This window comes from Amphiura filiformis, unplaced genomic scaffold (genome assembly GCF_039555335.1).
Source record: "Amphiura filiformis unplaced genomic scaffold, Afil_fr2py scaffold_102, whole genome shotgun sequence".
NCBI lineage: Eukaryota > Metazoa > Echinodermata > Ophiuroidea > Amphilepidida > Amphiuridae > Amphiura > Amphiura filiformis.
Genome location: NW_027305566.1, coordinates 189,654 through 216,134, shown reverse-complemented (window position 1 = coordinate 216,134; position 26,481 = coordinate 189,654). Strand labels below are relative to the sequence as shown.

General features: G+C 39.6%; 1 protein-coding gene across 1 annotated transcript; it reads left to right on the top strand.

The window, feature by feature from the left end:
• LOC140144954 (carbohydrate sulfotransferase 15-like) lies at positions 1–26,481 on the top strand. The gene is made up of 9 exons (XM_072166751.1): positions 1–84; positions 1,698–1,829; positions 5,063–5,299; positions 7,312–7,516; positions 9,228–9,347; positions 21,261–21,423; positions 23,042–23,249; positions 25,664–25,808; positions 26,187–26,481. Exons 2-9 carry the CDS (start codon positions 1,815–1,817, stop codon positions 26,369–26,371), a joined length of 1,278 nt encoding a protein of 425 aa, XP_072022852.1. The 5' UTR covers positions 1–84; positions 1,698–1,814; the 3' UTR covers positions 26,372–26,481.

Here is a 26,481-nt window from a genome sequence, read left to right as displayed (position 1 = left end):
CACGTTCCATTTTGATGACATGTACATTGTGCATATACCGTACGGTTGAACTTGACATGTTGGAAATACAACTTTCCAGAAAAAGTAAGTAAAATATTGGGGATTATTTTGGAAATCATGTTTTTCAAATAACGGATATTAAAAGGGTTTTAATGCATTCCAAAGAGATCCGAGAAAATGGATTTTAACTCGGAACCTTCTAAACATTCTGAAGTTATAGTCAGATCAACCGGGTGTTTACCATGTATATCACAAGTCGCCATTGCAACTTTTACAGTGCAATCGGCTTGAAATTGAAGCCCGTTGAAGTTGCTGACTGAATTTGTGTTTTCCACAGTAATCGGTGTAATTTCAAAGGCACTAGTGACAAGCTAAACTTTAAGTGACTAATTAAACACTCTTTAATAGTAGAGCTATATAATATCCGTGAGTGCTTTTATAGGACCTACATATTAAACTATGTATTGGTGGGTTCAATGGTTCCAGACGAGTAATTTAGCATGTTTGAAAGTGTTATTGAAATAAAATTAATTTTCCCTATACGGTTCTGTAGGTCATGGGGGGTGGGGTGAGGGTCACGGTCTTAAAATACTGCTTGTCAGAAAACAGATTTGAGTTCAGTATTGGACTACACAATTTAACCGAAATATGCTGGTTGCCCACTTTTACGCCAACTTGGCGATTGGAAAGCTATATTTCCAAAATATTGACGCGATATTGACGCAATGTGCTTCTTTTGTTTTTCCTCGAACACAAACACTGTGGCATTTAGAGGGTTTATTAGAAATAATTGTCTTGTCATCAATTTTACGTGTTTACATTGTTGTCGATGCCGACGGTGTTCCATTCTTGACCATCTTTTTTATCGGATGATGTTTAGCTGTCCGAAAATGAATTTTCTTTAAAATGATATCAGGCTGACATTTCTGTATCCAAAGTGCTCAAGGTTGACATCCCTATTATTGAGGGAAAACTAAATCCAGCAGACATCAATAATATTAGGCTTGATGAGCGTTGGTCGCCGCTGGGTCAAAACCGACAACTTCCATTGTTATTTTTTTTTGTATAATCAAACAACCAGACTACACTCAGACAAATGTTAATGTTTTTTAATCTCGCGCATTAATTCCTTTTATAAACCACGGCAGGTTGTTTGAGGGATTTATAGTAAAAACACTGTGTCGATATTTTTGATATTTAATGTTGCTTTTCTTAACCAGCTAGACGTGCATTCAGTTAGAACAGTTTGAAGTAACACTCTATATATACTGAATGATACAAAGCAGCGAAAATTTAAATGCCATTTTGAGGCAATCAATTACCCTTTAACAAAAGTTTCATTTTGAACTAAAAGGCGACACTTTGTATTTTTATGTCAAAACAATTAGTTTTTGCATTGTCAACAAAAGAGCTTGCATTGCTCCTTTCAATCTAATGGTAACATACGTTTCCCTTAGTAACGTAAGTTTCCCATAGAAAACACACGGACATTACTGAAATTGATGTAAAAATAAAAGTTTACAAGATTTGATCGTCATATTTTCCAGAATGAAACTTAGAAGGACTGCCTTTGATTTATGTATAAAAAGGAGTAGTTTAGAGATACTTTATTTTTGCCGATTTTTAAATTCCAACTCCTGCCGATTTATCGGTTTTGACCCGGCCTGTAGCTTTTATAAATTTATGTATAATTACAGGTACGTGTATGATGCCACCAGCAGCATAGGGCATCGGCAGGGTAACTCGGGCATCACAGAAGAGCTCTGTTGTTTTGGGTGGGTCACAAAGATGTACTTCAAAACAATGTGTGTATTATGGTGTCAATAAAAGTAAGTGGAATTATAATTATTAAATTACTTTCCTTATATGTGTCGGGTTCTTAATTGCAGTGAAGTACATGACTTATGAGAAGTCGTCGTCGTCGATCTACTCATATAGGGTCCATAACTTATAAGTTCCCCCTAAATACTTTTGAAAATAACTCAAAAAATATTTGACGAAATCCAAACGTGTAAAAAGGTATTGGTAGCCTTATATATTTTACACATATGGACCAAATTTAAACATTGTTAAAAGTTGCATCTGAGTCCATAGGAATCAACTCTCAAACAATACAGTAGGCCAGGTCTATTCATGTGTTTGTTAAAGAAACCCTGACTGCTATGGACTCAGGTGCAACTTTTAAAAAGGCCTCCATTGTGACTGAAAGCAATGACGTGAGACGCTATAAATTGGTCCACATGTGTAAAACAAATAGGGCTATACATACCTTTTTACATTTTTACATTTAGTAAAATATTTTTGGACTTCTTTTAAAAATATTAGTGGGAACTTATAGCTTGTTGACCCTATATCTGAGTGTTCGTGACCTTTCTGATGAAGTTTCTCCACTCATGTCCATCTTATGCTTTGGTGTAACAGCTGTAAATTGACATTTTGGTTACCGAAACAATCCCATCTATCCACCTGAGTCTCTGTCTTCATCTGCTTCTTTTCCCCTTAACTTTTCCGAACATTATCACTTTCTCTAGATTGATTCCTTCTCGCCTGGCAACATGTTCAATATACTGTAGCTTCTGATTCATCACCGAGTTGACGATTGAGAATATCTCTCCTATTTCATGTCGAACACTCTCATTCGTCCTTTTGGCGGTCCATGGGATGCATAGAAGTTTTCTCCAGCACCACCTCTCAAACGCTTCAATCCTTCTCTGATCTGCCGCATTGAACACCCACGTTTTACATGCATATGTTGCGATCGGGAAAATCAAAGTGGAGACAAGTCTAATCTTTGTTGACTTGCTGATGTCATTTCATAACTTGTGCATTGTGTATCCGCCTTGATTTGAAATCATGGATCCAAGGAAGTTGAACTGTACGATAGCCTCAATTGCTTGGTTTCGTGCATGAATAGTGGTGTTCTCTTCTTGTTGGTTGTTGACCATCACCTTAGTTTTGCTTACATTTAAAAAAAGGCCAAACCTTTCACTCTCCGTTCTTACTTTTTCAATCAGCTCCTCAAGTTCACAAGCACTGTCTGTTAGTAGGGTAGTGTCGTCCGCATACCGTAAGTTGTTGATGGTTCTGCCTCCGACAGATATTCCAATGCTGCAACTCTCAAGGGCCAGTCACATGATATACTCTGCATATGCATTAAACAGATGAGGAGACATAATGCATCCTTGTCTCACCCCTTGCCCGATTTTGAACTAGGTACTGTCACCACATGTTGTTCTAACAATTGATTCCTGATCGTCATAGAGTGTCCTAAGCAGTTCTTTATACTACCTTTAGTTCTTCTCCGTTTGTATGCCTCTTGCTTTCACCTGTCGTCTTTCGTCTGCCATTGTACCCACTTCCTCGTATCCTCGGGTTTTCTTTGGTTTTGGCAAGTTGTTCTGCGCTGCTGTAGCTGCTGCGCTGCTGTTTGTTCCCATAATTCATTAGGTGTCCACTCTTCTTCCTGTTCGAGGAGTATCTGAAAAGAGTTCCTGACTTCCACTCTGTACTGTTCATTAATACGATTAACATCATATCTACGTGGAGGAGTGTCCAGTTTGACTGACTTCAGCTTTGATCGAATTTAGCAACCAGAAGCTGGTGATCTGAGCCACAATCTGCTCCAGGGTATGTTTTTGCTACCTTCACATTCGACCTCCATTTTCGTTTAATTAAGATGTAATCTATCTGAATTCTGGTCCTCCCATCTGGAGATATCCAGGTGTTAAGCCGTCTAGGATGATGTTGAAATAGCGTATTTGTTACGATCAGCTCATTTTCATTGCAGAAATCAGCTAGTCTTTCCCCTCTCTCATTAGCTTTGCCCATTCCAAACTTTCAACGGCATCATTGTTAACCAGGTAATTTCGAACTTTGGCATTGAAATCCCCCATGATGATGGTAATGTCTCTATTAGGAATTTTGTTGATGGTTTCTTGGAGTTCATGGAAGAATGAATCAATTGTCTCATCATCTGCTGTCGAGTTTGGGGCATATACCTGAACTACTGAGATGTTGACAGGTCTTGCTTGGATACAGATGGTTATCAGGCTGTCACTGATTCGATTGTAGCCGAGGACACATTTTACTGTTTCTCTTGATAGAATAAAACCTACTCCATTCCTCTTTAGTCTATCTGAGCCAGAATAGTATACAGTACGTCCATCATCTAGAGAGAAATGTTCTCTTATCAAATCCAGGTACTCACAATTAGTAGTGACGTTTCGCAACCTTACTGGCTGGTTGCTTCTTCTTGACTGAGCTGTATCCAGTACTAGCACTTGCTGTCTTAGCTGTAGTGTTGCCCGTTGATTTTTCCTGGATAAGCTGGTTGTATGCATGACTGAGAAAATAAGCTGCGCCCTCCTCATTGTTCATAGCTTGCTCGTTGCACCTCCTGATCCAGATTGATTTTCTTATCCGTCTTGGAAACTTATCACTTTCCCGATGAATAATTTTGACCCCCTCCCAGTCTATGATGTGATTGTGTCCTGCAACGTGATCTGAAATGGCAGACTTGTGTTGTTCTGAAACCGATGATAACCGGGCGGCTCTGGTGCATGTCCTTTGACTGATTTTATCTGCTTCTTTCTGATGTTCTTTCATTCTAGTTCCAAACTGTCTACCTGTTTCCCCAACATATGTGAATATGGGGGCTCACTTTTTGTAATGACCTCAATTTGAGCGCAAAAGGTACTTTTAAGTCTTTTCATTTGAAGCGCATAAAATGCTCAAGTCCACCGTAATTGCAAGGTAATGACATTATTTATTTTAATGAGTTTAACAGGATGTCATAATATAATCAAATACATGCTGTTTTTTGTAATTGTTGTTGTTTTGTTTTTCATAAACAAATTTACTGTTAGAGATTGTTACATCTTTGATGATTTTTAGTCATTAAAAGTGTATTACTAAAATTTGAGCGCAAAAATTACCTAAGTAGCAATAGAATGGTGTCTATAAAAGTAAGCATCTTCCGAACAACACACGGTTTTTTCCCCAAATATGGTAAAATAAATATGGTAAATATGCTGATACGATATCATTTTTTTTTTCATTCCAGGACAACTTTAAATACGGACTCGTATTGGTCGTAATTTCAATACTTGCTAGCCTTGCATATTTTAGCATTGGTTATGAATACAGTGTGTCACCCCACGCGCCGTCACCCGTCAGAAACAGACGCATTTGGTGCGGAAATGATTCGACAACAATCCAAGAACAATGTCCAGCAAGAATCGAAATGGATAATATTGCAAGGGATAATATTCCTGAAGAATTGTACAGAGTAGCTCCTGAAGTAAGTATACATCCCGGGGTCGGGGCCATTGTGTTTCAATTTGTATATTAGGCCAATTAAATTAAGGAAAATCAGGGCTTAAGCCATCACTAATTGTAACAGAAATGATTTAATCACCATTCATTTAAGAAAAGTATATTAAAGAAAATATCAAAAGTCCCCAAAATTCCAAGTAGTGGAACTGTGCCTAATTTGTATAAATCCAAAATGGCCGCTTATGCATGGGTGAAAAGGTCAAAGGTAAAATTTTGGGGTCAACAGTCGTTTACAATGGAAATATGCTCCAATTTTAATCTAACTGGTCTCAAATTGTTCCTTTGGCAGCAATAAATCAAAATAAGGTGAATTGTTTTGGATGTTTTGTTAAATAGGTAACATCACAAAATAGGTCAAAGTCAACAGGGCTCAATGGAATTCGATCTTTTTTGCCATGTTACCAAGGTAACAAACCACCTGAGATATGGCAAACTATTCTTGTTTTAATGCTTCTGCAAGCGGAGCAATATGAAACCATTTTTTTAATCAAAATCAGGGCATTTTTCAATGTTTGTCCCCCTGTGGAATCAAAATTTTGACATTTGACCTTTTCCCCATAACTCAAGAAATGTATACCAGAGATAGGTCAAACTATATACTTTTTTCTAAATTCTTATGATGAAAGGAATACATTGGTATGTGCTCTCATGTCCCACAAAAAACACTGTCCAAACGTTCGTACCCCACCTCTTAATCGTACAAATGCCCGGGTACAAATCTTATTCAAAAAGGGTAGATAAATGTGGCACAAAGATGCCGACAAAAATTTTACACTGATGAAATATACTTGCTTCAGGATTTTCTAAAGATCTTGATACGCGGGTGATATACAACTTGAAATACAAGTGCCCCGGGGGAGTATAAGAACTTAAATCGTCGAATGACAGGGCCAGAAATCACAAACATTCAATATCCAATAATCTTATCTAAAGCGTATTAACTTGTTTTGAGTGGACCACAAAACATGCCCAAGATTATCATGTCTAACCCTGGATGTCCATGCATCCTGCATGAGATAGGCCTATCTTGAATGTCCAAGGTTCAGGTGCATAATCTAGGCGTGTTTTGAGCCTACTGGCGACCCATAATAATTGCCTTCTGCGGATCTCATTTTCAAGAACATGGCAGATTTAGCCTGATTTGGGCTATTCCAGTTGAAATCCATACACCTCCTATAGAAGATATGGCCTTAATCTCCCACACAGGGGTAAATTATTTCAAATGGAGTCACCAATTGAGGTAACCCCGTACCCCCTGTCATGGGCGTCAATCCCGCACCCACCTTTCGGGAACATGACCCATTTTTTGTTCTTTTCAGTCACTTTTAACAATTTTGCCCGGGTGTCCCACCCCCACATTTCAAGCCGGATAGGCGCTAATGCCCCCTGTCTGCAAGAGTAAGGTCATATCTTCCAGGGGGAGGGAGTGTATGGATTCTTCCAGGGGGAGGGAGTGTATGGATTTTAACTGGTATGACAAACCAATCTTATAATTTTCACCCCGGGGGGGGGGGCACTCAACTTTAGAAGTGACGGGTATGTGCCTACCGGTGTCGCGAAGTAGGGGCCTATCGGTAACAAAGCGTTATTTTAAAAAAAGGGGGTCATTGGGTACAAACAAAATAAAAAAAGGGGTCTTTGGGTAACATATTTTGAAAAAAGGGGGTCATTGAGTATAAGATTTCAAAAAAAAGGTCATCGGGCATAAAATTTTGAAAAAATGGAGCAAAATTTGAAAGTTTCGGCATTATTTTGTTGCATTTTGATGATGAAAATCGAGAAAAAAGGGGGTCATTGGGTAGCCGCAACCAAAAAAAGGGGGTCCTTGGGTAGCCGCAACTAAAAAAAGGGGGGTCATCGGGTATGACTTTGAAAAAAAGGGGGTCATCGGGTATAGTCGACTTCAAAAGAGGGGGCCTATTGACAGGCACATACCGTCACTTCCAAAGTTGAGTGCCCCCCGGGAATTTTCAACAGGTATTTGACCATATGCCAACGAAATTTTTAGATGGTTTGAGAAGTCCTTGCTGGAAAGTAAAGGACAAATTAACTTGTTTACCAAGCTTTACGTTGACTGGGGTTGGTAAATGCGGGACAACAGATGTATGGAATAAAATCGTTGCTCACCCAGATATAGTTGTTACTGGCAAGGAACCCAGATGGTGGTCTCGATACAGAGTAGGTAAGATATAAGCCTACTGTAACACTCTAAACTATCTACTCATTTTTGAATAGAAACTTGTCAAATTTGATAAGGGAACTATTCAGTTGGGGACATAACATATTTCTCTTCAAAAGGACTCGGATATTCAAAATGACAAGAAACTCATCAAATTTGATAAGATTGCCTGGTCATTTAAAACGGCAATCTTGTCAATTATTATAGAATTTAATAGATTCTTGTCAAAAATTACCAACTTATCAAATTTGAATAGTGTGTGTTGTCCAGTCTAGATAAAGGCGTACTAGTACGTATACGTACTTGTATACGTACTTACGTCATGATTTTCCACAATTCATTGCAACATTACAAAGAAATACGTAATATTTTAGAATCATCGTCCTGGACATTTTACCTTAGCAGGTGCGAGGCTTACATTGTCAGACAATGAAGCTGGAGTGCTAAGGACCAAATTGTATGTGTCGACATTCTAAAATCATACGTCAATTTGAAATATTTATCGTTAAAATAATGGTGTGTAATGTAATCAATACAAATTCCGCCATATATTTATTCAGACACATGATATAAAAAAAATCCAAACATGTTCCTTAGCACTCCAGCTTCATTGTCTGAAAATGTAAGCCTCGCACCTGCTAAAAATAAGAATAACTGTCCAGGACGATGATTCTAAAGTCTTATGTATTTCTTAATACTATGTTGCAATGAATTGTGGGAAAATCATGACGTCAGCGCTGTTGTCAGAGGGGCAGAATCTTGTCGAGATAAAATGGATAATCTTGTCAAATACTGAGCTGGATATCTTGTCAATATGAATAGTTCTTTGTTAAACTAAAAACGGAAACTCTTGATTTTGATACGATTGTTGGTTCAAAGTGATAATAACCACAAAATGAACAGTATATCTCATCAAAATAAATAGTTACGGGATCAAAAATAAATGACATGAATGAGTAGAGATTCTTTTAAAAAAACCCGAATAGTACGAAATTGGAGTGCACTTTTACATTCTGAATTTGACATCAACGCTGTTGTCACAAAAGAGAAATCATGCCTACCATTTTTGCTGGCATAAACCTGTTTTTGCTAAAGGCAAAGTGTCAAAACATTCAAACCGGCAAAAACTAAACAAAACTATAGCTAAAACTATAGATACATAATAGTCGGTAGCGGCGGAAGCATTAAACTTGGGGAGGGGGGATGTTTGCATATTTGATTGTAGTGTTTTCTCAAGCCGTTATTTAAAAGGTGCCATGTAAAATATGTGTAAAATTGCTTGCCACTTCCCCTCTCGGCCTGCTAAATATTGCTTGCCCACACACCCAGTCTGTTGAAAAAAAATCTATCCTCCCTCAGGGCTCATAATTATTGAACAGCCCCTTATCTTGTCTTATCTCCTCTTATCTTATCTTATCTCATTTCAACTTATCTTATCTCATCTTATCTTATCTCATTTTATCTTATCTCATCTTATCTTATCTCAACCTATATGACTTATTTTGTCTTGGATTATTTTATCTTACCATAATCTCATCTCGTCTTATATCTTCTTATCTTATCTTGTCTTATCTTATCTTATCTTATCTTATCTTATCTTATCTTATCTTATCTTATCTTATCTTATCTTATCTTATCTTATCTTATCTTATCTTATCTTATCTTATCTAGTCTTATCTAACTTGTCTTGTCTTGTCTTATCTTTTCTTGCCAGGTCGCGATAAAGCTTTAGATAATCCGTTTCCGCTATTGTGGTTCGCAAACCAATATAACAAACTTGGAAAAGCAATAAGCGAAGCCAGAGACTCCAACAAAGCTAAGAAGCTTATAGCAGGTATGTTTATGTTAACATCCCCACTCCCCGAAAAAGAATGAACACCCTATCGGAACATTAAAATAATGCTTTATGTGACTATCAACATGTATAATGTGACTAAAAAACAAACAAAATACCTCATTTCGTGTACATATCCTTAAAAACTTTTGGAAGGCATGCCTTTTTTCAGCCTTGTTCAGCTTTGACAGCTAGTTGCCATGGCAATTGCCATGGGCATGAATGTCAGTCTTAAAAACACACTGGTCAACCTGTCATCATAACCAGCTGGACTTGGGTCACAAACTATTGTGGCGGGGATCCCTTTTAGGGCTCGCTGGGGAATAGCTCAAAGGTGAACACGATCAAGGTAGACTCATGACTAGGCTCATAAACCTTTTCTAGTTCTTTATTTTATTCCTTCATTTATTTATCAAACGATTATTTCTGACCATCACGCGGCCATCTCAGATCCCCTTTTCCTTCTGACCTTCGACCCAGTGGCCACTCAGACTCGTAAGAGGGCGCTCGCTCAATAATACCAGGGGATGTTGCGCCCATCTCCACATATCCCCCCCGCTCGCCAAGCGAGTGCCACCGAGCGTCATGTCAATGAAAAAAATACCAACACATAATTATTTATTTTGATAAGTTTGAACAGGCAAAAACAACATACTACTACTATGTGTATTGACATACAAGCATATATGCAATGGATTGAAATGAGTGGTATCTTGTGGAAACCCACAGTAGTGCACAGCAGCCTCGCGAGTGTCTGCAGAACACTACCATCTGCACACCATGTACATGCCTCAGGTGGGGTAGCTAATCCCATGAACCATGCACATACATGTACAGATGCAAAAAGAACATTCCTAAACAACAGTGGAGAAATATATAAAGAACCAATGCCAAAATGTAGCAGCGCCCTCCCAATTAGGAATTATCACAATGAACTATTTTGGTAATGGAAAAAATGCAAAAACACTAACTCACAAAATACCACTTCCTGAATTGTTACAAGTAGCCCAGGGGGCAGGCTAACAGCGCTTCACAACTTGAAACCTGATTTACTCATACAAAAGCAGTACATTTGTATTCTCCCTTTGTTTGTGACAAAAGTTACAGCATACAGTATGAGAATATTGTACAGAAAAACAAGTTCTACTGTGGTCACTATTCTGTGACATCATACAGCTACTGTGGTCAACTCTACAGAGTAATCAACATACAGGAAAATAAAATAGTTTAGTACATGCTGGCTATAAATGGTTCTTGCATGTAATACATATATTGATCATGTAAACCTTTCACTCATTTACATCATACCAAATTACTAACTAATCTGAAATACCTTTTTACCTTTCTGTTGCTGCAAGGCAGTTTAGACAATTGAATAGATGTAGGCTCCTCAATTTTATATGAGAGAAATACCTAGCCAAAGTGAAATCTCATTAAAGCCTGTAACACATCCCTATTCATCAGCAAAATATCTCAACCAAAAGCTCCCTATCCTCATGACAGGTGAATACATGTAGTAAAGACTTGCCTACTTTGTATACAGGGATTCAGTGAGCACAGGGTATATTATTTGTGAAATGCAACAACTACTGAAGAAGTGAACTCAGTACACTTTATCCTCAATACTCACATATTTGCAAAATATCAACATTTTAAAGTGGTGTAATACTGTCTGTCTCAACCTTGGTTTGTACTAACTATGACACACAGGCTGTTTAAACCGTGCATCTTTCTAATTAAAATGAACACACATTTAAAGAGAAACAAAAGTTTTACATTTGACCATGCTGAATTGTTTTGATTCAGCTATATGTACAATGTTCAGACAAGATAATCTTCATGTGCAATTCACACATACATGTAAGCATACTGGAGATTGTGTGCAACTAATAATGTAATAAGCAAGGTGCTGTCTTTCCACCAAAGAAAATGTACATGTAAATCAAAATGTACATGTAATTGAAAATGTTTTTCTCCTATATCCAAAGGAAAAATATGTGACATGTATAGCCTGAATGTTCTGATCAAAATATAAAATTGAGGTTACCATCTTGACTTCATATGAAAAAAAAATGCAATTGGTTTTGCCATTGTTTCTTATACAATTTTATAAAATACTAATTGCTATGCAATAAAATAATCACCATGGGAACAATTTCTCCAGGCACATAAATACATGTACAGTGAGTGGCAACACAGTTTTGTTTTTATCATGGAACTGACTGACTGAACTGTGTATGTGGTGCTAATTGCTCTCAAATCATGCACATAATTCTGTTGTGTATGAATATATAAACAAAACTATTATAAAACATTCTCGTCAAACTTTTCTGTGGCAATAACATACATAAGAACAACACGCCCTTCCTGACTCTGCAAAGGAAGCTAGCCCAGGGAGCAGCGGTATTTCGTTACCTGAAAACTAGTAGCCTTCAAGTTAGTGAGTGAATACCTATCACTACATACAAGTTTGAAAAAAAAGCAAGTTCATTCTATACACATGTGAAAAAAATAAGCACTGTGGTCACCCATTTGTTGGTGGCATCATACAGAGTATCACTGTGAGTTCACTAAGTGTGAACTGCATACAGTCAAAACATTTGGAATAAATTGTCATGGAAAATATTTTGGTAATTTTCACAGTTGAACAACCATACCTCCCAAAAGGCAAAAAACATGGCAAAGTATTTAGTATAATAACAATATCTCATTTTAAACTTGAATGGTTCATCTCTTGACATCATTTTTCCACTTATCATAAAACATGAAGTAAAACATTAGCAATAAAAATACAGTACAGTGTACATACCCATGTTCATTGACACAGATTACCTACCATGTTCCCTAATCTAGTATAGGTGAATACATGCCGCAATCATTTTGGTCATAAACAGTCACACAAATTTATCACACCACAATAACAGAATAGGCTGTGCACATCTTGGCAGATAAAAAATAACAAACATAGATTTATGCAGAAACCCTTTGTCACTGTCAATGCAAAAGTTAAAGAAAGTGCCCAATGCTCATTTTGCTCCAGTCAGAAAAAAAATGACTGACAAAGAAAGTCCAGCAGATTATATGGTATGGGGCTTCTCTGATTTTTTTTTTAAATAATGAAAACTTTTGTGTCTTCATAAACCAATCAACTTTACAATGCCAGATGTGCTCATAATTATACCGGCTACACATTTGGGGCACAACAGTTTGCAAAGGCACAATTTCATCAATTAAGACTTAAGGAGAATCAGTTCAAAAGAGATATGCACCCTCATCAATTTATATGCATACCTGTGTGCACAGTGCACATCAATACACTATCAATAAGATGTTGCTCCTGAATTACATTGTACTGTCAAGAGCAGGTAAAACATGTAACTTTTATATGTGACAGACAGTTTATATAGCGAATGTCCACCGCTTGAATCCTAATGTAAAAAAAACCGACAGTTTATATAGCGAATGTCTACCGCTTTAATCCTACAAATGTAAACAAAGACACAATAGTTTATATAGCGCATCAAAATAAAGTAATTTTTACAGTCTTGGAGCCTTATGGAGAGTTCAATTTGTTGTTTTTGTCAAAATGCACAAGTTATCCTTTGTTTACACATGGCATTAATTAGGAAACAAAACAAATTCTAGGCTCCTATGTCTTTCATACTCAATTTTGCAACACTATGAAATAAACACATGCTGCAAATTTGTTGATAACTTCAACTTCAGCAGCATTAGGCATTCATGCACAAATATTTGTAACTGACAATATGGGAATAGATATTATTCACTTTTTCCCTTTGTTTTTGTAAGTAGGAATGACATCATGAGTCTGTTCTACAAGTCTTTGACATTCTGGATTGAGTTCGTCAAATGACACATAGGAGTTGCAATTCCCTGGGAATGATACCCATTTTACACGATAGAGCCATTTTCCTCTCACTTGCCGCTTATAGAGTATTTTCTCTATTTCATAGAATTTCTCTGAATCATGTTGACTAGCTTTTTGGCTTTGAGTGGCAATAGTTTGTCCATTTTGTGCATTGTCCACTACAGCCATTGGCTGTGTTGATTTGTGATTGGCTTCACTTTGACTTGACGGTATGACTTGATTGCTGCCTGACACCTGTACAGTTGTCTTAGCTGTTGAGGGAACATTTTCCTCTTTGTTTTGCGTACTTTGCAGTTCCTCTGTGGCCTGTTGTGCCTCTGCGGGGGTTTCTTCTTGGGAAAATGATTTTCTACCCATAGCATGTTTAAGCCTGTTAACATGTATTTTATGTGGATACAACTGACTTGTGTGAACAGAACGCAATCTTACATGTACATTTGACACCTTTTGAATTACATAATATGGTCCATGCCATGTACTGGCCAACTTTTTGGACTGATCTTGACCTAGTACCGGGGAGTGCAAGTATACAGTGTCTCCAACATGAAATGTATCATTATGGGCTTTACTCGCACATTGCTTTTGCATGAGAAGTTTGCGATCTTTTAATGTCTGTTCTGCTTCCGCCCTGGCAGCCTCTAATAGAGGAATAAGTTCACTCACAAAATGTTGGGCAGACTTTGGACAACTCTGGGGAAATGGGGTAACATGATCAAATGGGGTACGAGGATGCCTGCCATATACCAGAAAAGCAGGGGTATATTCTGTAATGTCCAATGACGGGGATGTGTTATACACAAATTGAGTAAATGGCAGATATTGATCCCATTGAGTGTGAAAACCTTCAAGTTGCTTTGCAAGAGACGCTAAAATGTAGCTCATACACCGCTCACTTTGGCCGTTACATTGTGGGTGATATGCGACGGTTTGCGTCTTTTTAGTTTGCATAAGCTGACATGTGGTTCTCACAATGTGGGATAGATAATTACTACCTCTATCTGAATGCAAATACTGGGGGGCACCGTGTCTACATACAATTTCGCTGAGAAAAGCCTTTGCTACAGTAACTGCTCTGATATCTGGGAGTGGTACCAACTCAATGTACTTGGAAAAATAATCAACAAATACTAAAACATATTTGTTGCCTGTAACTGCACACTGGGGTAAGGGGCCAAGGATGTCGGTACTGACTCTCTCAAATGGCATGGATGGGACAGGCATGGGGATGACCCGAGCATGTACTTTCATGGCTGGGGCTTTACGCTGGTTGCACGGGACACAAGATTTAACCCAGTTGACTATGTCAGAGTGCATACCAGGCCAATAAAACTTCATACGAACTTTGTCCATGGTACGTGAAATTCCTAGATGACCACCTGACAATGGGGAATCATGACACTCTTGCAACACTAACTTGACTAATGACTTGGGAACTGCAATCAGAACATGACTGCGGTCTACACTGTGTCCACGACCTGATTTTACCCACACATGATACAACACACCATCATGGAGGAAAAACTCATTGGCTATGTGCACAAGATGCTGTGACCCCTTAGAATCACTACTTGGAGGAAGAGTTCCAGTTCTCAAAAACTCAATGAGATTGGAATAATTCAAGTCCTGTTGCTGCTGTGTAGCTAAATTGTGTAACTGGAATAACTCTGCTGCCGAGGGTGACAAATCATGGGCCTGGTCCTGCAATTTGGGGTGTGGAGAGGGGGGCAACTTTGGGGTAGTTCTAAGAACACACACATCACCCTTGGGAGGTGTGGCTTGACCAAACTCATAATCCGGACCAACCAAGGAGAAAAACTCATCATCATCCATGGTATGAGATGGAGGAGGGTCAGGGTATGCTCTGCGACTGACTCCATCAGCATTGGAATGTGATTTTCCTGGTCTGTGCACAATAGTCATTGAATATGCCTGCAGGCGGGTCACCCAGCGTGCAAATTTACCTGTTGGCTCCTTCAATGAAAATAACCATTGCAATGCTGAATGGTCAACAATTGCTGTAAAAGATGAGTACCGCAAATAACAATCCAGCTTACGAACACCATATACAAGGGCTAAGCACTCCTTCTCTGTGATACCATAGTTTCTTTCTGCTGCAGTCAAAGATCGGCCAACATAGCAAATCACATGTTCCACACCATCTGTGTCCTGGGCCAAAACACCTCCAACCGCAAATGAACTGGCATCTGTGTACAACTTGAATGATCTGTTAAAATCTGGATATGCCAACAGGGGTGGGGAAGTGAGAGCTGTTTTGAGCTTTTGAAAGGCTGTTTCACACTCTGAGGACCAATGAAATGTGGCTCCTTTCTTGGTAAGGGCATAGAGTGGAGCTGAAATACTAGCATATGATTGCACAAACTTTCTGTAGTAGCCTGACAATCCCAAAAATGCTCTCAAGTCCTTGAGTGTTTTGGGGGGTGGGTATTCTCGTACTGCCCTGATTTTATCTGGACTTGGGGAAATTCCATCTGCACAAATAACATGTCCCAAATAGTGTATGCTGGGCAGTGCAAACTGACATTTATCTGGTCGCAATTTGAGTCCAGCCTGTGCTAACCGTTGAAATACTGCCTCCAAGTGACTCATCATGTGGGTTTCAAAATCCTCCGAAAATATGCAGATATCATCCATGTATACTAGGCAGTACTTCCAAGTCAACCCATGAAGCACTGCTTCCATTAAGCGTTGAAAAGTACCGGGACTATTTTTCAAACCCACGGGAAGGCGCTTAAACTCATATAAGCCCAAATGACAACGGAAAGCTGTATACTGCCGAGATTGGGGGTCCAAGACTACCTGATAAAATCCACTTTGCAAATCAAGGGTCGTGAAATAGGCTGGTTTAGAAACACCAATACTGTCTAGTGCTTCCTCAGTGGTGGGGAGAGGCGTTGCGTCCAGCTCAATTAACTGATTAATGCCCCGGAAGTCCACCACGAATCGATATCCTTTATTGTTTGGTTTGGCCACTAAAAGGCATGGGGCAGCCCACGGGGAAGTAGAGTGTTGAATTATGTCCTGTTCCTCCATATCATGTATCATGTTTTCTAAAGCCTGTTTCTGTGTGGGACCCAGCCTGTATGCTCGTTGTCTAATGGGCTTATGTTTAGGATCAATTGTTATACTGTGTTCCAATATATCGCATTTTCCCAATTTATTATCAGGGCCCACAAATACATGCTCATACTTGTCCACCAACTGCATTACTACTTGTTGCTGGTCATGTGTTAATGTTGATTCAGAGAAAGCAAGCTTTTGTGACACATGACCAGTGGGAGCACATGCATGCACAGTCTGTGTGACCATGTGGGAAGACTGACCTGTGTGGTCCATACATGTAGATGGGTGACTAACTTTTGTACTGACATGCTCTGTACCAGAAGTACTTGTATTGGTGGCTGAACTGTCTATACCTGCCACGCAGGCACCCAATGCATTGGTTGTACCGGCATTGTGCATACTCTCACATGATTCCACTGACTGTACATGTACATCTTTGTTTACATGTGTATGAGGTGGGGTAGACAATTCATTTAGACATACATTTGACAAATTTGACCTATCTGCACACTGTGACAGGTAACTTGAACTTGCACATTCACTTTCTGTGACATCAGGAATTTCATGAACTTTATATCCCTGAGAAAGGCATGTGAATCTTCCCAGATTTGCACCTTTCTGAATGACCACAGGCTCATCCCCAAAGTTTGCACAGCCAAATTGGACTCGCCCCTGTTTGTTGACAGATAATGATTTTGTTGGCAGGAGTCCTAAGTGGAATAAATTTGGTGAACCAGAAGTCAAACCAACTACCTGATTGGGTAAGGGAACACCTTTAATGCGCGCAATCATTGCGACTTGAGATTTTGCCGGTACCGTAATTGTCGACGCTGCCACAACTTGCCGTGCTGGGTGAATTGAAATTTTCATAGACCCATCCTCCCCAAATTGCAAACTTGCTCTGTGCAATCTGAGAAAATCCTTACCCAAAATCAATGCGGGTGTCACATTTGGCACTATATAAAATCTACAATGCACGACCTGATTGTTTATGGTACCTTTCACAAAAATCATCTCTTCTACAGGGGTGCGGTCTCCAGTTGCCGTCTCAATATAGTCTATATCAGATGCCTGTCTGGTGTATCGCTGGAAAGCGCTGTGTTTCCGGAGCATTTCTGGACTGATACAGCTAACATCCGCGCCGCAATCAACCATTGCAAAGAACCTGAAATTTGGAATCTGAAGTGAGACATAATTATTGAGAGACCCCACACCTGTAATATTAACTTTGGCACCCACTTTCTCCTGATGACCTGGGTTACAAGTACCATTACATGGTTGAGCATACACATTGTCAATGTCAGGATTACCTGTACATGCGTCTGTGGCAATTACATTACTCAAAGCATCATATTGTGGTGGAACATACACATTTTCAATATCAGAATTCACTACAGCACCCTGTTGTACATTATGCATGCTGGTAACATCATCATGTTGAAAAAATTCACCACTTTTGTCACAATCATGAGATTTACACTCTCTTGAACTAGTACTACATGTACCTGTATTGGCACTTACATGTAGTTTACCGGTACCTTGGTTCTGTTCACACACTTTATTAACACATTTTACTTTGTTAATTGGATCACTGGGGGCATTTTCCACACATGAATTTACTGAATTACTAATACAAGGCCCAACCCTATCATGATGCCATATCTCCTGGGGGCTGGGCCTCTGTCGTTTCCCTGGCGGCGGTATGGGCATGATCTCCGGAAATGTCCGTATTCCCTGCAGTGAAAACACTGGTTGCTTTCTGTAGGCATTGTACTGTTGGGTCTAGGCCTTGTATACTGTGGTCTGAATTGAGGAGGGGCACATGGTTGAGGGGGGTGTAACGTAGGGCAATGTGGTGCCTGATGATTTGGTTCCCCACACAGTTGACATGCGGGTCCAGAATTTTTTGTGTCATTTTTCAGTTCAGCTAGTGTCTCTTGAACTTCCCTCAAGACTTTTACGAGGGTGCTGTTGATATCGGTATCAGCACATGTAGATATACTTGCCACCTTGGAGGCTGCATCAAGGGAGCCTGCTTTTGCGGCAGCATGATTTCTTGCCTCTTCCAGAGTTATTGGCGACATGCATATTACATGACCCTTGATGCTTGGCAACAAACCTTGAACGAACGTGTGAAGGTGTTCTTCCTCTGCTACATCTAGACGTTCACACATGCGTGCCATATCATTGCTATACGCCTGAACGCTTTCCCCTGGTCGTTGCTTTCTATCACGTAGCTGTTGTCTCATCTGAAAGTGGGATGCCGGCGTAATGGCAAACCTTGTGCGCAAAGCCTCAATGAACCTGTCATAATCATTTAAAATGTTATCGTCATCGACAGAGCGAAGCCAAACAGCTGCCGGGCCATCTAAAAGTGCTTTAATACATGACAGGCGTCTGTTGTCATCCAGCTGGGCATGGTTGGCATATCTATTAAACGCATCTACCCATAATTCAACATCACTGTCATCAAGTCCGCAAAATTTGTGTGGCCGTAATGATGACCCTGATAACTTGGACGTATCTAACGCCCTCCTTAGAACTTGTGCGAGATCTTCCATGTTTACTTTTAAAACTTGTCTTAAGTTAATATTCAAGAGTCAACCAAATCGTACGTTACCATCATGACCATACCTGCCGTCTATATACCTATGCATACTGTCATGTCAACATGTTCAATTCAGTCATGCCTGCAGTCTATTTTACAATTACTGTGATTTATAAACATCGTAGTCGTACAGAGTCTATGGTTTCCGAATTCGGAGATATTGACATAAAATTATGACATTTCTCTCACCGACACCGGGATCGAATAGACGGATTCTCTCACCATATGTGGCGGGGATCCCTTTTAGGGCTCGCTGGGGAATAGCTCAAAGGTGAACACGATCAAGGTAGACTCATGACTAGGCTCATAAACCTTTTCTAGTTCTTTATTTTATTCCTTCATTTATTTATCAAACGATTATTTCTGACCATCACGCGGCCATCTCAGATCCCCTTTTCCTTCTGACCTTCGACCCAGTGGCCACTCAGACTCGTAAGAGGGCGCTCACTCAATAATACCAGGGGATGTTGCGCCCATCTCCACACTATAATGCCTTCTGGCAATTCCAGCACTGGGACAACTTTCAACCACTTCTTTTATCAATTGCATTATGTCATAACACTGCCCTGGCCAGCTGACCTCCAAAGAATCAGACGCATATCGTTGCCTCTGTCCAGGGAGTTGGACTACCCTAGAGTCATAATGAAGAGGATGTCAGCTGAATAACTGGCGTGGTTGAGGAAAAATCAGCTATCATTTTAATACTTTTTGAATTTTGACAATTAACCACACTGTTCTTGAAATATATATAAGAATATGGATTCAAATATGGATTCAAATATCAATCGATGATCTGTATTCGGAGTGCTAATCTCTGCGAATCATCAGCGCATGAGGCGTCTATTGTCATGATAGAGATATTTGACTCCGCAGAACGGATTGAAAATGAGGTAGTTTCGTGAAATTGTTTCATTTTAAAAACGGAGCGGCCAATTGTCAAAATGTATAAATTATATTCCTCAACCACATCGGTTATTTAGTTATGCTTGGTTATGCATTAACATTCCCAAACAATTCAGTTCCCGATACAGTTCTTTCAAGGACACCCTGTATGTGTTATTGTAGAACAATATCAGAACAAACTAATAACACATTAAGAACAAACTAATAATTGTTTTAGTTTATTAAAGCTAATAATTAAAGGTTTCTTTTCATACCAAAATATATTTGATCAATTTTTCAGAAATAGGCGAAAAAGAGGGCGCAATGAGGGGCCTCTTTCTTTTGGGACACCCTGTATATATGTAAATTAAAGGTCTTTCTTGGCTTTCTGGTTGACAGTTGCCTGAAAAAAACTAGAAAGGTGAGGAATGAGCAATTAAAGGGTCTTTTAGATACGACATTATCAAAATCAAGGGTTTTGGGTAAATAAATCGTGATAGTGTGTCGTCCTGCGGAGCGGACTATATTAGCCGTCGGTGCCGTTTAGGACCAAACCTATATTCAGTTTCGAAAGAGTAGGGTTATAACCACTGACTGACATGAGCCAATCTGTCCCGATTGACCCCATTTGACCTTTTTCCTACTTCCCATCACCCACTTTAATAATTGGTTGGTTATAAGAATGAAACATGTCTTTTCCAACTTAATACAAGTCTTTGGCCTTGATTGTCACAGCATACGAAAAATACCCTAAAAGCGCATGTATTTGGCCCTTACTTTCAAAAATTAGCTAAATAGTAAAATTGGACTTTTATCGCTATTTAGGACTAATTAAAGTAAATTTAAATTAAAATTAAAATTTACGTAAACACAATCTTTTGGACAGCTCAGTTAGACTACATTGCTCTAAGTGACGCACCATTAGATTCTCAGGGATTTTTTTTTTAATTTTCATCCATTTATACACTGTGAGTTAGGTTGGGAAAGTTTTTTTAGTGTTGGAGGGGATTTTTGTTCATGTAGTGGGTGAAGGTTTCCTTAAACTTCCTACCCCGCTGAGAATCTAATGTTGCGTCCCTAAATGTATAACTGACCACGTTAAGTACAGTGGTAGACCATTGAGTTGCACGATATATGAGCAGTGGCCTAGCGCGAGTCATCCTAGGGCAGGGCACCACCGGGTCTGATTGGGGGACAAGCAGTTTTTCCTATGGGATTTTCTAAATTTTCAAATCAATTAGGGGTGGGGCACGTACCCCACGTGCCCCTATGACCCTACCACACTGTATATGAGGTTGGTGTACTACGTCATACCCCTGTGGAATAATGCATTATAGGAGAAGGGAAAGGTCTATGTGAATAAACCGTCATATGGAGGCTTTCTAGGGTGTGTTCTTCTTTTTCTTGAGAAAATCCATAACAATGATGACGGTTTATTCCATTTTCAACATAGGTGATGGTTCGCCCTCTAATTTCTGGGACAACGTGGTATGGAAAACTACACTGACTGCTGCTTGTCAAAACCTTACAACTCCTCGTTACGTCGTAGCAGATGTTATTAGGGCCGTTCTCCCAAAAATGAAAATACTCGCTGTGTTCAGAAATCCTACATCCAGGTAAGGATATATCACAAGGGATTTAGTACATGAAGGGCCTATCTGCAATAGCTGCCATGTATTTAACAATAATATGTATTCTGTTATCACATCAAAAAATATGACACCTCGATTTTGTGAAGTGAAATCAGTGCAAATACTATACCGGATCTCCAGCTTGTTGTGATGCTTATTCTAATGTATATTGACATGGGTACTGCGTACATCTGATCCAACTACAAAAAGTGTGGCTTATTTTGGTCTCTTTTTACGATAAATACGCATGGATGTACCGCCCCAATGGGTATGTTTTTGGCTAGAGATCTCAGACGGTTTTTTTTCTTTTGTGTTGTTGGTTTTGAGAAAATGCCAACTATTTGGGGGCTCGGGTCTCGAATTCCGCCGAGAATGACCCGAATGAGTTAGCGATTCGAAGCCTCAGCCGCATATCCTCGTCCAATAATATATTTGTTTTTTCCGGATCTTCTTAAAATCTTTAGGGACGATAACGATACCGGTAGTAATGCCTTTGTGCTGGCAGGAGTATGAGGGGAATTTCATTTGGAGCCAAGTGACTATCGGCACTTTATAATTTGGGTACGGGGGGCATAATAATAGAAGAAAAAGGTTGATATATGTCGTGTTTTCTGCCTATTATCTATAGGCCTTTCTCTTGAACTTTGGGATTATTGTCAACAAATGTTTAAGGGGATACTACACCCCTGGCCAAATTTATGCCTATTTTTGCATTTTTCTCAAAAATTATAGCACATTGGTGACAAGTAAGATATGTATATTATAGGGGCAAGGACTACAACTACTGTACTGAAATTTCAGCAACTCAAAGCAAGTAGGTATTGATTTATTGATCAAATATTGGTTTTCCCTTCATTTTTGACTGTAACCCCACAACTGTTGTCTGTGCTGAAATGAAATTTACAGTGCAGTAGTTGTAGTCCTTGCCCCTATAATATACATATCTTACTTGTCCTCAATGCGCTATAATTTTTAAGAGAGATGCAAAAATAGGCATAAATTTGGGCAGGGGTGTAGTACCCCCTTAATGGACAATTTAAATAAACAATCCTGAAAGTCTATGCACACACCTTTACTGCGCAATTCATACTCGATGCGAGCACCTTCGTGGCGCACCTTTGGAGTTTCTCTATCGGATATCGATTTGTACCGATATTCCAACAATATAATAAGCGTATGCCTATTGCATAACAAAGGAGATGGATTAACCTCTGAACTGTATTTATTGTTATGCAATATGCCTATTACCATGCGGGGAGGAATTTTGGTACAAATTGACATTCGGTAGAGAAACCAATAAGATGCGTAAAATGTTCGCATCGGTGATACATCATTAATGCTCAGCATGCTGGTCATAGACTTCAACATAAAGTTCAAGTTTTGAGCCATTTTTTCAAAACATCAAGAGCTTTCTTAAAAACCACTGAACCAATACTAGGCTTTTTTGTACTCATTTCAATGAATTTTTCACGTTGATTCTAAATGGTCATAAACATTTTCAATTCTGAGATTTATTAAAAAGTGAAACTTGTCGTCTGCAGTCGACACCTTCGTGGAGAGAGTTAGCAATCACAAAGTCACTAGATTTTTTTTTAACTTTCAGATTATACTCAGATTACAATTTTGATAATCGTAGCTGTACACCTGGGTTTTTTCATGATTCTGTCACTGAATCTACAAGGACGTTCGATTCATGTCTAGCAACATCAACGAGAAAGGAATGCGTATTTAAATTTTTCTCTGAAATATACGAAGCAGATATGGCACGAAAACCTCGTCCAAAAGGAAAGCTGGGAATGAATCCTATAATGGTTAGTAAAAACCGCAATGGCGTAGCCAGTGGGGCCGTGGGGCAGTCCCCCATTGGCAGAAATCTGCGATTTGTTTCTTCCCTGTTGCCTGTTTTCAGTCCAAAATGAACTACTTGTCCCGTTAAAGTCATTCCCATTTTTTGGCCGGTACGGCACTGAGCGGTGGTGGTGGTGGGGGGGGGGTTTAGGGAAGATCACTAATATGACATGCTTGGCACAAGAACACTCGGCGATATCATGTTTTTGTCAGTGCCATTCACAAGTTTGTGCCCCCTGTTACAAAAACTGGCTACGTCAAACAGCATGTAATAAGCCGATTATCATAACATAAGCCATCCATGCTTGAACTTCTATGAGAACAATGCTTCCTCTTCAAAGAATATATTACATCTTTCATAGTTGTGTCTTGCTTAAGAGTTTTAAAAGACACAAATTGCGTGTCGCTCATGGAGAAACAGTGTACCTCCAGATTAATTCGCCATGCGTCCGCGTCCGGTAAACTTTAATTTGCTTGCGTTTGTGTTGTGCCGATAACGCTCGTTAATCGCTACTCGCGCAAACCTTTGTAACGCTCAAACAAACTGTGCACGTGAAAAATCGTTCAACAACTCTTCCTATACTTTTGTACAGGAGCCAACCGTTGTTAATCCGCGATGAATCAACACTTTTGCAGTAAGCGTATACGCGAACGCCAGCGCACATCCGCGTTGTGCGTGAGCGCGTATAAATCGTCATGTCTAGAATCTGTGTGCGTATCACGCTTACAAGTTGAATTCAGTATTTTGGAAGTATTGGATAAAGATTGCTGTTTTATTCAGTTTTATTGTATATCAACAGAAATCACCGATCTTTTTGTAAGGCTGACTGTCAATGATTAACTGACATTCCTCATGAAATAATCACGGAAATAATCATATGAATTATACGATCTTTAGCTTGTTTTCGTTGTTGAAAGGGATTCGATCGCGTCTGGCGCGTCTGCGTGGTTTACTTTGCTCGGGCAGCTCGGAAGCTGCCCTCGCGAAGTAAACCACGCAGACGACGCGGACGCATCGTTGCTAATCGGTGATGAACAACGGTGAAACATGATTGAATCCCTAATTCAATACCGGAAGTTTGCCGATAAATACCGGAAGTACAATGGTCCACATGCGTAACACATTGATTTGACGTTTGTGTTACGCACGGAGCAAGTCTGAGTTGTCTGCAGATCTAATATCTTTCCTATAATGAAGAAAAAAAGGTGCACCAACAAACCCACGCACCCACCCACGCATATATCTCATAACACAACCACCACGAATATGACACCAACAAACCCACGCACCCACCCATGCATACCCATGACACAACCATCACGAATATGACACCAACAAACCCACGCGTACCCATGACACAACTACCACGAATATGACACCAGCAAACCCACACACCACCCATGCATTCATCGGATGACATCACCACCACGAATATGACACCAACAAACCCACGCATCCACCCACGCATATATCCCATGATACAACCACCACGAATATGACACCAATAAACCCTCGAACCCACCCACGCACAGTATCATCACCCCGATATTTTCATGGCAGAAATCGCCATGGTAGGATGAATCCACAGCCACGCATGGCCATTTTGTTCCGACCTGTTTAATGGTTTTGAGACGCATAATGGGACATCAGACTAAGGCTATTGACAATAGACTGGTGAATGACCTCTGTACGGTCAGTGAGCATGGTATACGCCGTGAGGTCATCTGCTTTTAGGCTGCCTCCACGACTTGCCTACGCTGCGCTCTAGTTCGGCACATATAAAATCAGAATTTTTGTCAGTTTTTGAGCTCAATACGCACTGTTCTTTCTCAATACGCAAGCTAACGACTATCATATCATTTCAACACATATATTCAAGTGCAAACATGGAAATATGGCTTCTTTAGAATAAAAAAATTACGGGATATATTCATCATTTTCTACCCCGGTATCCAAAGATTTATCGTCTGAATATCAAATCGTGCATAACACATTCACATGTAACGATCCCGGGTATTCATTTTAGTGTCTCTGCTGTACAATGTAATTATTAACCAGGCGATGTCGGTGTGCCACGTATATATTCCATGACACAACCACCACGAATATGACACCGACAAACCCACGCATTCACCCACGCATCCCATGACATAACCACCACGAATATGACAACAAACCCAAGCACTCATCCACTCATACCATGACACAACCACCACGAATATTACATCAACTAACCCAAGCACCCACCCACCCCTACCCATGACAAAAACAACGCAAATACGACACCAACAACCCCGCATTCACATGACATCACTCTCAACCTGCATAATACACGATTGTATATCAATATTGAAAGTCTTTATATTAATTTTACAGAGACTTTTTAAAGGATCTTATTCTGTCTTCGTCGCTGATTGGTTGAGAGCTTTTCCACGTGACCAAGTTATGTTCATCAGAATGGAGGACTGGCACAGCAAGTGTAAAGACATGCTGCCCAATATGTATCAATTTCTTGATTTAGGTAAGCTATGAGGCGGTAATGTGCGATCTCTGTTATCTACGCGTCCCACCCGAAGATCTCACAACAAATCATTCATGGAACTTTAAACTTTCAAGGACTGTCTTAAATAATTCACATATTCATGAGTAGTAGTCCGCCATATTTACGGTATGATTTTGCCGGGCAACCTCTGTAGGCATATCCCTATCAACAGTGCCTTACCGCACTAAGGGCGCGGGCGTTGGACTGTAACGACAAGAAGAAGCGTCGACGAAGTTCAGGTGGCCTAATTAAAACGCTATTTCTGTATTGTGAGGTTAACAGTAAGCATTATAAAACTACACATTTTGTTGCTTGATTTCGTATCAATAATACATAGTTTTTCTTTTCTAATTTCAGAACCATTATCTAGACAGAAAACAGATGAAATTTGTAATAAAAAACAAAGCAACAAAACACCTGGGACAAAAGCCAAGGGACCTATGCTACCTGAAACCAAACAACTGTTAGACAAGTTCTACGAGCCTATTTGTAAAGACCTTGCTCAAATATTGGATGATGACCGTTTCTTGTGGAACGATTGAAATGACTTAATTAGGGGTGTGTTGATAAAGCGCGGGGATGTATTTGGATATAATGTGAGATTCAATCAGGGTGTGACAGTTCCTCTTTTAAGCTCATTTACTCTTATTAT

What these genes read in the sequence shown, in the direction of transcription:
- LOC140144954 (XM_072166751.1), top strand. An exon ending in GTGGTCTCGATACAGAGTAG is followed by an intron (nt 7,517 to 9,227) that starts GTAAGATATAAG and finishes TTTTCTTGCCAG; the next exon opens with GTCGCGATAAAGCTTTAGAT. An exon ending in TTCAGAAATCCTACATCCAG is followed by an intron (nt 21,424 to 23,041) that starts GTAAGGATATAT and finishes TTTAACTTTCAG; the next exon opens with ATTATACTCAGATTACAATT.